The sequence below is a fragment of the Lutra lutra genome, chromosome 11 (assembly GCF_902655055.1).
Source record: "Lutra lutra chromosome 11, mLutLut1.2, whole genome shotgun sequence".
Classification (NCBI taxonomy): Eukaryota; Metazoa; Chordata; class Mammalia; order Carnivora; family Mustelidae; genus Lutra; species Lutra lutra.
In genome coordinates, this window is record NC_062288.1 from 90,002,227 (window position 1) to 90,013,479 (window position 11,253).

Here is an 11,253-nt window from a genome sequence, read left to right on the forward strand (position 1 = left end):
GGGATGGTTGCCAGAGGCTGGGGAGCGGGGAGGAATGGAGTGTTGTTGTTTAACAACTACAGAGTTTCACTATTACAAGATGAAACGAGCTCGTGGGCTTCATTGCGCAACAGTGTGAATATACCTAACACTACCGAACTGAACACTTAAAAATGGTGGGGATGCCAGACTATGTTCTGTGTAGTTTTTGCCACCTGAATGAAGAAAAAGAAGGTCCCCTCCAGTGGGCTGAACAGCCCTCACATATCACATATTGTAAAATGTTGATGTGAGACCCTGGCTTGCTGTGTGTTCACGTGCTTTGGCCTCCATGACTCTTGGCCCAGTAGGACTTCGCTGGCCGGGTTGGGGCAGGCCAGGCCATGATTTTGCCAGAGTTGAGACTGGCAGTGCCCTTTAGCAATTTTACACACTTTTTTCAGGTCAGGGACCTCTGGAATGAGGTCAGTGTGACACTGGTTTGCAACCAATAGAACAGAGTGAGGCTGCCCTTCCATGTGTTTCTTCTAGAAGACAGGTGACCAGGGTAGGACTTCCCACCTGCAGAGGAGTGGAAGAAAGTGTGCCCTGTGTGCAGACAGGCTTCATGGAGGACTGGAGGACTATGTCCAGTCTTCGAAGGGGGGACATTCAATGAGGAGGATGCCCGTGTGTTTATCCACATGGATAAACTCCCATCAGTTTTTTAGAAAGCCATGCTGGGCAAGGGGCATGGCATATCTCATGAGGCTTTGAGAGCTGGATGGAAGTCTCTCGTGAGGAAATCTGCCTCTCTTTGCTTTCAATCTTTGCTAACCTGGTAACTTCTGATCTTTAATTTGGTCCCCCGGGTGGAGCTGTTCCGCTGGGGGCGCGCTCCTACGTTAGAACACCCTGCCCTGATCCCTGAGCCGGGCCGGCTCCCACTGTGAATGAATCAGTTGGTGTTCCGGCTTTTAAATCAGCCCCTTGAGGATTTAGATGAGCGTGAGGCTGTCCCCCGAGCCTGACCAGTTCTGAGAAAAGGAGAGAAGCGTGTTTGTCAGTCCGTAACACAGAGGGCACCTGCGAGCTGTGGCGTTTGAGCTGGATCTCAGCCAGCGGGGCTCCTGCTCTCCATCATTCCGTATTCTCCATCACTCCACATTCTGCGACCACCAGGACACTGACGATTCGGTGCAGTTGCCATTTGGTGAATTAATAGACCAGATAACGTGTGCATAGGAAAACAGACTCCCTTTTTAAAGGGTAAAATGAAACTTCATTTATTTGGACCAGTTAGGTTCGGCCTGTCTGATTTAATGGAAAGTATGAATTATAGAATTTGTTAAAATGTTCTCCCTCTCAGACACACTGCATAACAGAAACTGGGTCATTTGATTATTGACTCATGGAACCTCTGCTTTAAAAAGTAGAGGGAAGGTTTATAATTAATGTATTAATTCAGTAGCCTGCGTAGACCCCTTTTTTCTTGGCAGGGTTAGCATTTGGGAAAATGATGTGTTTTCTTAAGAAGCCAAACCACCTCATTTTATTTAAATAGTCCATCTGTGGAGGACGTTACTGTCTTCTGTCGATGGTTTCAGGATAAACTTGCACATAAAGTGACTTTGTGGAGGCCAGATGTGATTCAAGTGAGTCTTTAAAAATTCTAATGAGCATGGTCCTTACTAATAAAGCTTTAAAAGGATCTCTAGTGGCTCAAGAGTAGAGCCAGGGGCCTTTTGGAGCTTGAGGGCTTGAAGTCTATGCCAAGGAGGACAGGCCCCCATGTTCAGGGGTTCACTGCAGGTGAGCAGGGCCCAACCATAACCACCCCAAAATGAGCGTCATGACTCCCCGAAAAGGGACCAGAGCCCCACCAGGGTCACTGCCCCAGGACTGGCTGGCTTTGCATTTTTGCTTCCATTCTGAGCTGGGTCCCTCTGATTTTAAGTTCTGTAGTTCTGTATGTTTACGTAAAGACTTACATTACCTATGTAAGTATAAATGAGAGCCCTGGAAAGAAAAGATCAGTAATTTCAGCATAGTTGAAATATTTTTAATATTTAATTGAGCTGTCAAAGGTAAGAAATTGAAATAAAAAATATTTAAGGTTCTATGAAAGACCAATTAGAAAATTGAACTGGAAATTAGAAGCCTTAGTTTCATATTCCAGATTTCACCAGTAATCATTAATTTGATCAGAGAAATCACTTTGAACTGCCATTTCTAAACAACAAAGCCGTACATATAATATTATGGAACATTCTGGAATTTGCTGAGGTTTTCCCCCTTAGATTAGACAGCCTATAAGTTAGGCTTCAGTACAAACCGAAATCTGGTGGCTAATGGCTTTGTTTTCATGGAAGCAGGAATCCTGTACCAATGCCAATTGAGAAGTATTCCTAGATATTTGAAGTAATAATACATAGCCTTATCTTCAGTAATTTCATGTTGCTAATTTGTAACTGAGAATGCAATTTTAATTTCTACTCTTAATGATGAAAGTAGAACAAAATCGTAAAAATAAGCCCGAAGTCTATCAGTGTAGCAAGCACATCAGCCTCGACCCAGAAATGCAAACCTTTACCCGAGGAGAGACTAATTGAATTTCCATGAAATGCACATACAAAATAGTAATGTTAGGTACAAAGTGATTCTAAAACCTCAAAATACTGAGACATACCATTATAATTAATGCCATTAATTAAAAATATTTATCAACCATGGTATGGGTGATCTTATTTTTTTCCCTTGTAGCAGGTAATACTCATTTCTAAAGCACGATAACTAAAAAAATCCTGAGCAAACAGTACAGTTTTTATGAAATAAAAAACTCACTTTATTCACAACTCAGTGTAAGAGATGTCTTTACCTTCCGTGTGTCTCTCTACAGCCTATTTCTGGAATACTCATCTGGTGCTCCCAATAAAGCTTTTATTTTTTTTTTAAAGATTTTATTTATTTATTTGACAGACAGAGATCACAAGTAGACAGAGAGGCAGGCAGAGAGAGAGAGAGAGAGAGAGAGAGAGGGAAGCAGGCTCCCTGCTGAGCAGAGAGCCCGATGTGGGACTCGATCCCAGGACCCCGAGATCATGACCTGAGCCGAAGGCAGCGGCCCAACCCACTGAGCCACCCAGGCGCCCCCAATAAAGCTTTTAAAAAGCTGATCCAACTACCACCCTGAGTTCCTGCTATAGAAATCATAAAATAAAATTATATTTGCAAATCATTATTTAGATCTGTCTAGTGAGAGAGGAAAATGATGGTGATGATGAGTCAAACGGGGAAATTGAGCAATTTACTAGGTCCCACGTGGTGTCTTTATCTCTAATAAAGGGCAGGGTTTCATTTGCCAAATGATGTGAATTGTCAAATTCTAAAAGTGGGGTGAAAAAAATCCTTGTGTGTCTGATTCTAGGAAACGGGGTTTACAAAGAGAAAGAGCTTTCAGCATTGGGTTTTACTGTTCTTCTGCCTTTCTATTTTTCAAAATTTCTTTTTGCATGTGATTAAAAAAAACATAAAATTAGCCATTTTAGCCTTGTTAAGTGTACAACTTAATGCCATTAACTACATTCACAGTGTTGTATAACCATCCCTACTACCTCTTTCCAAAAGTTTTCATCCCTCCCACACAGAAACTCTATTCCCATTAAGCAATAACTCCCCCCTTTAGTCCCTGGTAACCTCTAATCTACTTTCTGTCTCTATGAATTTGTCTCTTCTAGACATTTTTACTTTTCTTATATTTTAATTTAGCCTTGTTTCTTGACTAAATTTGTATTTACTCTATTACTGTCATGAACTAGGGAGATAGGAATGATGAGTGGAGCCATCCCCTCAGAAATTCCACCAAGTGGCAAGATTTTCCTTGTCCCCACTCTTCCCCAACCCCTCCCCAGAGATGTCTGGTTCAGCTTGAGGCACAGGCTACCTCTCCAGATGAGGAGGTTCAGGGAGGACCCGGAGTAGTCCAAGCCCATCTTCCTCTGTGGGGGAGAATGGACCGTTGCCAGGAGCCTGGTTTGCTTCTGGGGATGGACAACTGTGGGGTCACCTTGGAGGTCTGACTTGGTTTGTAGTCTCTGAGCATCAGGTTTCTCTCAAAGTGGGCAGAGACTAGTTTCTTCAAGGCTGTTCCACACTGGTGTGCCACCCTTGACTACAGCATTTCAGAGCCATGTCCTTAGGCCTACGTTAAGATGTTCTGTGGGCCACCAGAATATGTATGGACTTCTCTCAGAAGCAAGTGCCTGCTGCACTGATCGAGTCCCTGGTTGGTCCATGAGAACAGAATCACACGGAGAACTTGCTCCCATGGTGATCGAAGGAAGTGTCCCCGTCTGCAGTGTTAATGTGCTAGTGGCCTCTGAGAACCATTGCTGAAACCTGGCATAGAGTCCGAGGGAAAAGAGTAGCCCTGGGGGTGGCGGGGATGGGGGTGGGGGGAGTATCAGGAGCAGCTCCTGTGAGCCATGGCACCTCATGCTTCCATGGAATCCATTTTTTGCTTCCTTCCGTTCCCTACTGACTTAGAGTGCCTGTTGAATTTTCCATGCCTTGCCTTGCCTTGCCTTCCCTTCTCTTGGTAAGCTGATTATTCCTCAGAGAGCTCCCAGTTTCTTGAAGGGGACTGCCGTTAAACAGGCAGGACTACCCCTGGCTTAGACATCCACCCTCTCGTTTCTACCATCAAAAGCAGCACTGACCTCTCTAAGTTGTGGAAATTTTAAATTTCATTCACTTAGAAGTGTTGCTGTCACTCTCTCACCCGGATGTAAATTTTGGTTCTGTGAATAAGTCTCTTTATGTTTATTTGCTGAAGTTGATGCTTTCCATTGACTAAGATTTTCTACATTCTACTAAATGAGAGAATTCTAGGCACCTAGTCTCCCCAAGGGGAAGGAAAGGTTATAATTCTTCTCTATGTGTAACTTTATTCTTTTCAAAGACCTATGTGCATCAGGAAAGGAAACAATTTTTTTTTGCTGTTATTTCTAAAGTTACTTAGTTGCATAGTACATGTTAAGATGTTTTTAGCTAACTTCTTCTTATATTAAAGCAGGAGCTCCCTCTAGCAAGAAGACCCCCTCTGGGGTACCAGCACATCTGGTCCCGTCCCCAAGGCGCTTGGCGAAACTGCAAGCAGATGGCCAGATAACAGAGCATCTCTCTAGAATACAGACTCATGCACAGGTCCCTGAACATCAGAACCTGGCCCCCTCCCAGAACCAAGAGCTGACCCAGGAGGGAGCAGCCTATCAAGAAGAACGTTCTCCCACTAGCCATGTCAGTGCTCAGCCTCCTCCACAGGCCCCTCCACAGCCCAGCTCCTCAGCACCTGGAACTTCCCAGCAGGCCCAAGACTTATCCCCAAACCAGAAGGAAGGGGATGTTCAACAATCAGATCTTTCTTCAAAAATAATAACGATGGATCTCCCTGAAAATGAGTCCCAGACATCTGAGGCAAAAGCAGATAAAATAGGGCAGTCTTCCATCATTCCTTCCCAGGAGCCTTCTCAGCACCCTGACCCAGCTCCAGCTCGCAGCCCTCAGCCAGACCAGGATGAGGAATCAGGGGAGGCCAAGGTAACTTCCACTGGCCCTCCCCGATCTGAGGCTCCCCTGGGGTCTGGCCCAACATCCCTCAGCCCCCAGAGAACCCAAGATGAGGAAATCAAGTCTGCTGATCTGCCACCCAACAGTACCCATTATGAGCCTCCAAGAGACCCTTCCCACCCTAATGGGGCCAAAATACTGGGACCATCTCCAGAACAACCTCTAGAAGAGGAAACCCCTAAAGCAGAATTGGTTCGGGTTAGCACTCCTTACCCAGAATTGCCACAGCCTCAGGATTCAGCAGCTATCAAACAGACCCAGGACAGGAACGACCCAATGACTTTGCTCCCCAGAAGCCGCCTGGCTCCCACCAGGCTCCCCCAGCCTCAGGTCCTCGCTCCATTCCAGAGCCGGAGGCCCACACCCAAACTCCTGTCACCCAGCAGGGAGGAAGCTTCAGGAACAGCCTCAGATCAAACTGTGACTTCCCCACCTAGGCCTCCACTAGCTCAGGAAGGAGACCCCAGTAAACTTCCTCCCATCAGCCCTCCCCATTCCAAACCACCACAAAATCCGAGCCCCTATCCAGACCATAGTCCTCAGCAAGTCCAAGAAGAAAAGGTCAGGGAGGTGAAGCTCCCTCTTATCAGCCCCCCCATCCAGGAGCACATGCCACAGCCTGTCCCTGATCTGCCCCAGGAAGAGGAGGCTCAGGTCGTTAGGCTCCCACAAATTCCCACTCCCTTCTCTGAACAGCGGCTGCCTCAGAACACAGGGCCTCACCATGATTCAAGGCCTGCAAAGGAAAGGCAAGCTCCAAAAGGAGGCCATGCCTCCAGCAAGATTTCAGATGTACAGGCCTTACCCCAAAACCAAGAGCCCGTGCAGCAGATAGGAGCTAGGAAAAAAAACTCCCTGTCCAAAGAGAGACAACTAAAGGGCCAGGGTATCTGAAAAAGGCACCTAGAAGCCATCAGACAGCCTTGCAGCCAGAATCCCAGAGTAAGATGACTCCCCCACAGGTTCCCGACTGCTCTAATCCCAGCCCGCCTCAGAGTCCTCAGGGGAACCAGAGGAGAAAAGTCCATGCACCAGAAATCCCTGAGGCAACCCATGCTGAACCATTGCCTAAGGATCCCCAATTACCAGAAGAGAAGCGGGAAAAGGAACATTCTTCCAGAAAAAAGGCTGGTGCCAGCCTCCCCACAGATGACCTGGTTCAGAAAGGAACTGTGTCCAAAAAAGGACCATCCTCGAAAAGAAGGAATTCTGGAGGATTGTCTCAAGAGACTAAAGCGGCCCTCAGTGGTGGTCCACCAACTCAGGAGGGTCAGCTCCTGCCCAGGAGACCTCTCCAGAGTGAAACTTCTTCTGCGGAGTCCAGACCAGATGATTCTGCTTCTGGGCTACATCCGAGGGGAAAAGAAGAGGCTCATAAAAGGGGAAGATTTCCGAAGAGAGAGACTGTTTTGGACTCCCCAGCACAGGCTTCCACCCAGCAGCTTGTCCAAGGGACGCAAGCCCGGAAGGGGACCAATCAGACCAAAGGGAGCTCTGTCCAAAGGGACAGCACTCCTGGGCAGCAAGCCAGAGACAAACACAGCCGGAAACATGGGGGAGCACCAAAGGACAGGAGCTCAGCCACACCCCAGAGTCACATGTCTGCCGAGGAGCGGGGCAGCTGGGAAGGAAGACTGCGAGCCAGGGGCAGTCAGAGCACCAAGGTGTAAGCCACCGTTGGAGCACTGGGTCTCTAACCTCTGTGCCCCTTGGAGGCAGTGCTGTCACAGAAAGGAAAGTGATGGCCAGGCCACTATGACTCCATATCCCAGCTTCCTTCTGCCACCTGCATAAGCATGAGGGGGTGGGCACCAGCCCCGTGTAGCCTTTGGGTTCTTAGAAAGCAGCAAGTCTGTGCGAATTCTTGTGGTTTGCCACTGTAGCCTCAAAGAGCAGCCCCTCGAGTGGGGTACTCCAGCAAGCTGTAGAGCTGGTCTTAACAGATCTGGTGCCAGCAGGGAGCCTGTGTGTCTAGATGTGTATGAATTCCAATATATGCTCGAACTCTGGCTGAAGCAATGTCACATTGCCCTTGTTTTTGTTGACTCCATTAGGAAAAGTCACTTCTGGATGAGAAAATTCTCACCTGCCTCTTGCCTTATCGAGGGATCCAGAAAGAGAACTCTGAGAAAGGAAGCCTTTGCAGTTTCTGGGTCTTGGTCACTCCTGCCAAGGTTCCAGACTCACAGTTAATGTATGGGAGTCTTCTGAAGGGCAGGGTATACGTTCCTTGCACAGTGACACTGTGATTGCTGAGTCCTCCGGGTTTGCGTTGGGATGTATGACTTGAAACTTGCTTTTGCTCAATGTTTATTTCAGGATGAATACCTTCCTTCGCTCTCCAAATAGGAACCTCATGTAAATTAGCCCATGCCTTCATTATGCCAAATCACTTGGCTGAATCCGTGAAAAGGGTTAGTGGGGAGAAGATGGAGCGGAGTTCATTTTCCTTTATCAACTCATACCATCAGGATTCCTTTGCTGACAAGTGACTGGGGTCCGACCTGAGGCAGCTTATGGGAATCTACGAGAAGGGAGTGGAAAGTCTCCCACAACCGAACTATGGGGAGGGTAGAGGTAGAGCTGAGCCTACCTCAGAACTGGCACCAGTTATTGAACATAAGCCAGACTCTCGTCATCCCCAGTATTTTCTGTCATCAACAGCACTCTTGTCATTTCTGTTTCTTTCTCCATGGTGGCTCTTTATCTTTGGTTCCGACAGACTCCATAGAAGTTTCTGTACATGGCAGGGAACACGGCCTCCAGTACCTCTCAAGTCTTATATGTGTTTTTACATCTGGCAGCTCCCACTACTAGAAAGGGATTAATTTGCATGTTCTTTAATCTTAAAATTAAAAAAAAAATTCAGGGAACGATATAGACTGGCCTAGCTTGGGCCAAGTGTTCATTCTTAAACTAATCTACTCTGGCCAGAGACAGGGTCCCATACATGTCACCATTGGTGCCCCCTCCTCGAGTACATGGCAACTGCATTCCCGGACAGCAGGGACTGAGAGCAAAGCAGCTAACCTGGGATCTGGCTCTTAAAGGGTTACAAGGTATTTATTGCGTGCTTACTACGTAGATAGCAGCACTGGAAACTATGTTTGGCATCCTGTATTTCCAAAAGAGGAAAAAATGGAGGACTAAATGCCTGTATAAATGGATCTTATCATACACAAAAGGTTTGTGTCCATGAACTTGTATGTATGGCACATATTATTTCAAGTTCAGTAGAGGAAATTGACATTTTTAGAATCCAGGAGGCAGGAATCCTCTTGTAAAATGAAGAGCCTCTGTTATGCCAATAATTACCCTTTGATTTATCTGATTTGTCAAAGATGACCATAGTAAGGTGAATTTTTTTTTAATATATCATAACTTACGTTTATGGAGTTAGTCCAGTCATCCAACAAGCATTGATTGAGCACCTTCTAGCTGCCAGACTGCTGGTTGCTAGATGTACACAGTGAGATGATGAGGACACTCGAGGAGCTCCATCTTTTATCCAGAGAGACAGATAAGAGAGTTCATTACAACACCATGTGATTGGGGTAGCCGGAAGCCCCACAGCACACTGGGCCAGGTTTAACATCAAATAGGCAAACCCATTTATTAACTTTTCCAGAATGTCATAAGGATACCAAGGAAGGACACTGAATCTAGCCTGGGATGGGAGAATTAGATCACAAAACACTTCTGAAAGGAGGTTATCTTTCAGCCAAGTCATCAAGGTTACAAAATTAGAATGATGGGAGAGAGCGAAGGTTTCTTCGAAAAGAGAACAGCATATGTCTAAGCGTGGCAGTAAGAGCAGGCGCAGCATTTTTTCTGAGGACCCAGATGTCAGGTGTCTGTAGATCCAAAGAGCGTTTTGTGCTATGCTAATAATGAGATTGGAAACTTGATCTAACAGCGGGGAGCCATTGAATAGTTAAATTTTTATCTTAGAGGCATGTGTCTAGAGTTGGTATGGAGGATAATTTAAGGTAGTACAGGGGGTAGGAAGGATGGCTGGGAAGCTATTGCAATAGTTCTAACAAGATGGTGAGGGCCTGTAATAAGGCACTGTGTCAGGAATAGACAGATTCAGGAGGTATCTGGATGGGACATGGTGGGGGGTTGGGGAGGACAGATGTGAAGAAAATAAGGATAACCACCCCTTGTTTTATGAGCCATGAATGGTGCATCTCAGAAGCGCTGATACCTCACTTAGGCAAGAACTTTAGAAAAATACGTGGTTTCCTCCTCGGGCAACTGGTTCTGAGGCTGCTTAGGGCATTCAAGGTTGCATTTTTCTTAGGATTCTAAAGGGAAGTGAAAAGCCAGGTTTCCCTTTGTTTGACTTAGAGGAAGCTCTAGCTCCCTTCCCGGGGGTTCGTGATGGTATAAGGTTTGTGTTTTGATGGCATGTAAAAATGTCCTGGGTTCAGAGCAGCTGGTCAATACTTTGTTCATTGTCCAAGGAAGGGAGGAGCACAGATCACGAACTCCTCTGTGGTGGGAGGATTTTACTGCTATTATTGATTTTCTTGGTATAATGGAAACTTCTGCTTTTAAGCTGTATAAGAATTGTCATTTTCCATCTACATTTACAAAGTTCACATCACTTCCATTTGCTATATTCCTCAGCAAAGTGGTCTTTATGGGACAGCAAAAAACACTGCAGAACTTTAGTCACTCTATTAGCTAATGTGATCTTTAGCTTTTTAAAGCTTTTTAAAGGAAGCTCTGTTGACATCAACAGAGATAATATAGTTCCACTGGGCTTAAGAGACTTCTTCAAATATTTAAAGAGCTAAATCAGTTATTTTAAAGCTTCAAAAGAGAATTGGACAAAGGACATGAGGTAATTCACAAAAGAGAAGAGAAAAATGGCCAAAATACATGTCAAAATGCATTTAGCTTTCAGTACTCCTGTAAATTAAAGTGGATTAGATTTTTGGGGGTACCAAACTGGCAAAGATGGAAAGCAAATTAATGCCTATTCTTGGTAAGGTTAAGGGGAAACACACTTTCTGTGTCATCACTGAGAAAGTAAGTTGGCACCACTTTGTGGGGGACAGTTGTGCAATATCCATCAGAGCCTGTAAATATTGCCTATGTTTAACCTGGTAATTCTAATCTATGACTTATCCCAAGGAAGTAATTGACTTAGAAAGATGTTCCCATTAATGTCTTTATAATAAAATCTGGAAGTAATAGAGCCACCCAATGGGATTTTAAAAATAACTTACGGAAAAGTTATGGTTTAGCCATATGCTAAAATGTTACATTGCCATTATAATCATGTTGTAGATGAATATAGAGAAGAATATTTGTTACATACTAAGGAAAAAACAGATTAAGGAGGTAAAGCCAGTATGGTTCCAGTTGTGAGTTCTGGGTTGTCAGATTATGAATAATTTTTACTTTCTCATTTATGCTTTTTAGTATTTTCCAAATTTTCTACAACGAACCTGTGTTTATTTGGAAAAGGTTACATAGAATCAAATTCACATGTATGAAAACCTGTCCTGTGAAAGCGCAACCTTATGCTATGTTATGTTCTCTTTCAGTTTGGGCATACATAATGAGGAACTTTCTTTTTTTTTTTAAATATTTTATTTATTTTTTTGACAGAGAGATCACAAGTAGATAGAGAGGCAGGCAGAGAGAGAGGGGAAA

General features: G+C 45.1%; 1 protein-coding gene across 1 annotated transcript in view; it reads left to right on the forward strand.

Moving 5' to 3' along the window:
- The window catches only part of LRGUK (leucine rich repeats and guanylate kinase domain containing), a 69,897-nt gene extending 62,022 nt beyond the window's left edge, over window positions 1-7,875 (forward strand). Inside the window, 2 exon segments of the mRNA XM_047695764.1 lie at window positions 5,033-6,424; window positions 6,427-7,875. Of these exon segments, the coding sequence (XP_047551720.1) occupies window positions 5,033-6,424; window positions 6,427-7,256 (2,222 nt within the window). The 3' untranslated portion in view covers window positions 7,257-7,875.
- The last annotated feature ends 3,378 nt before the right edge of the window (window positions 7,876-11,253 follow it).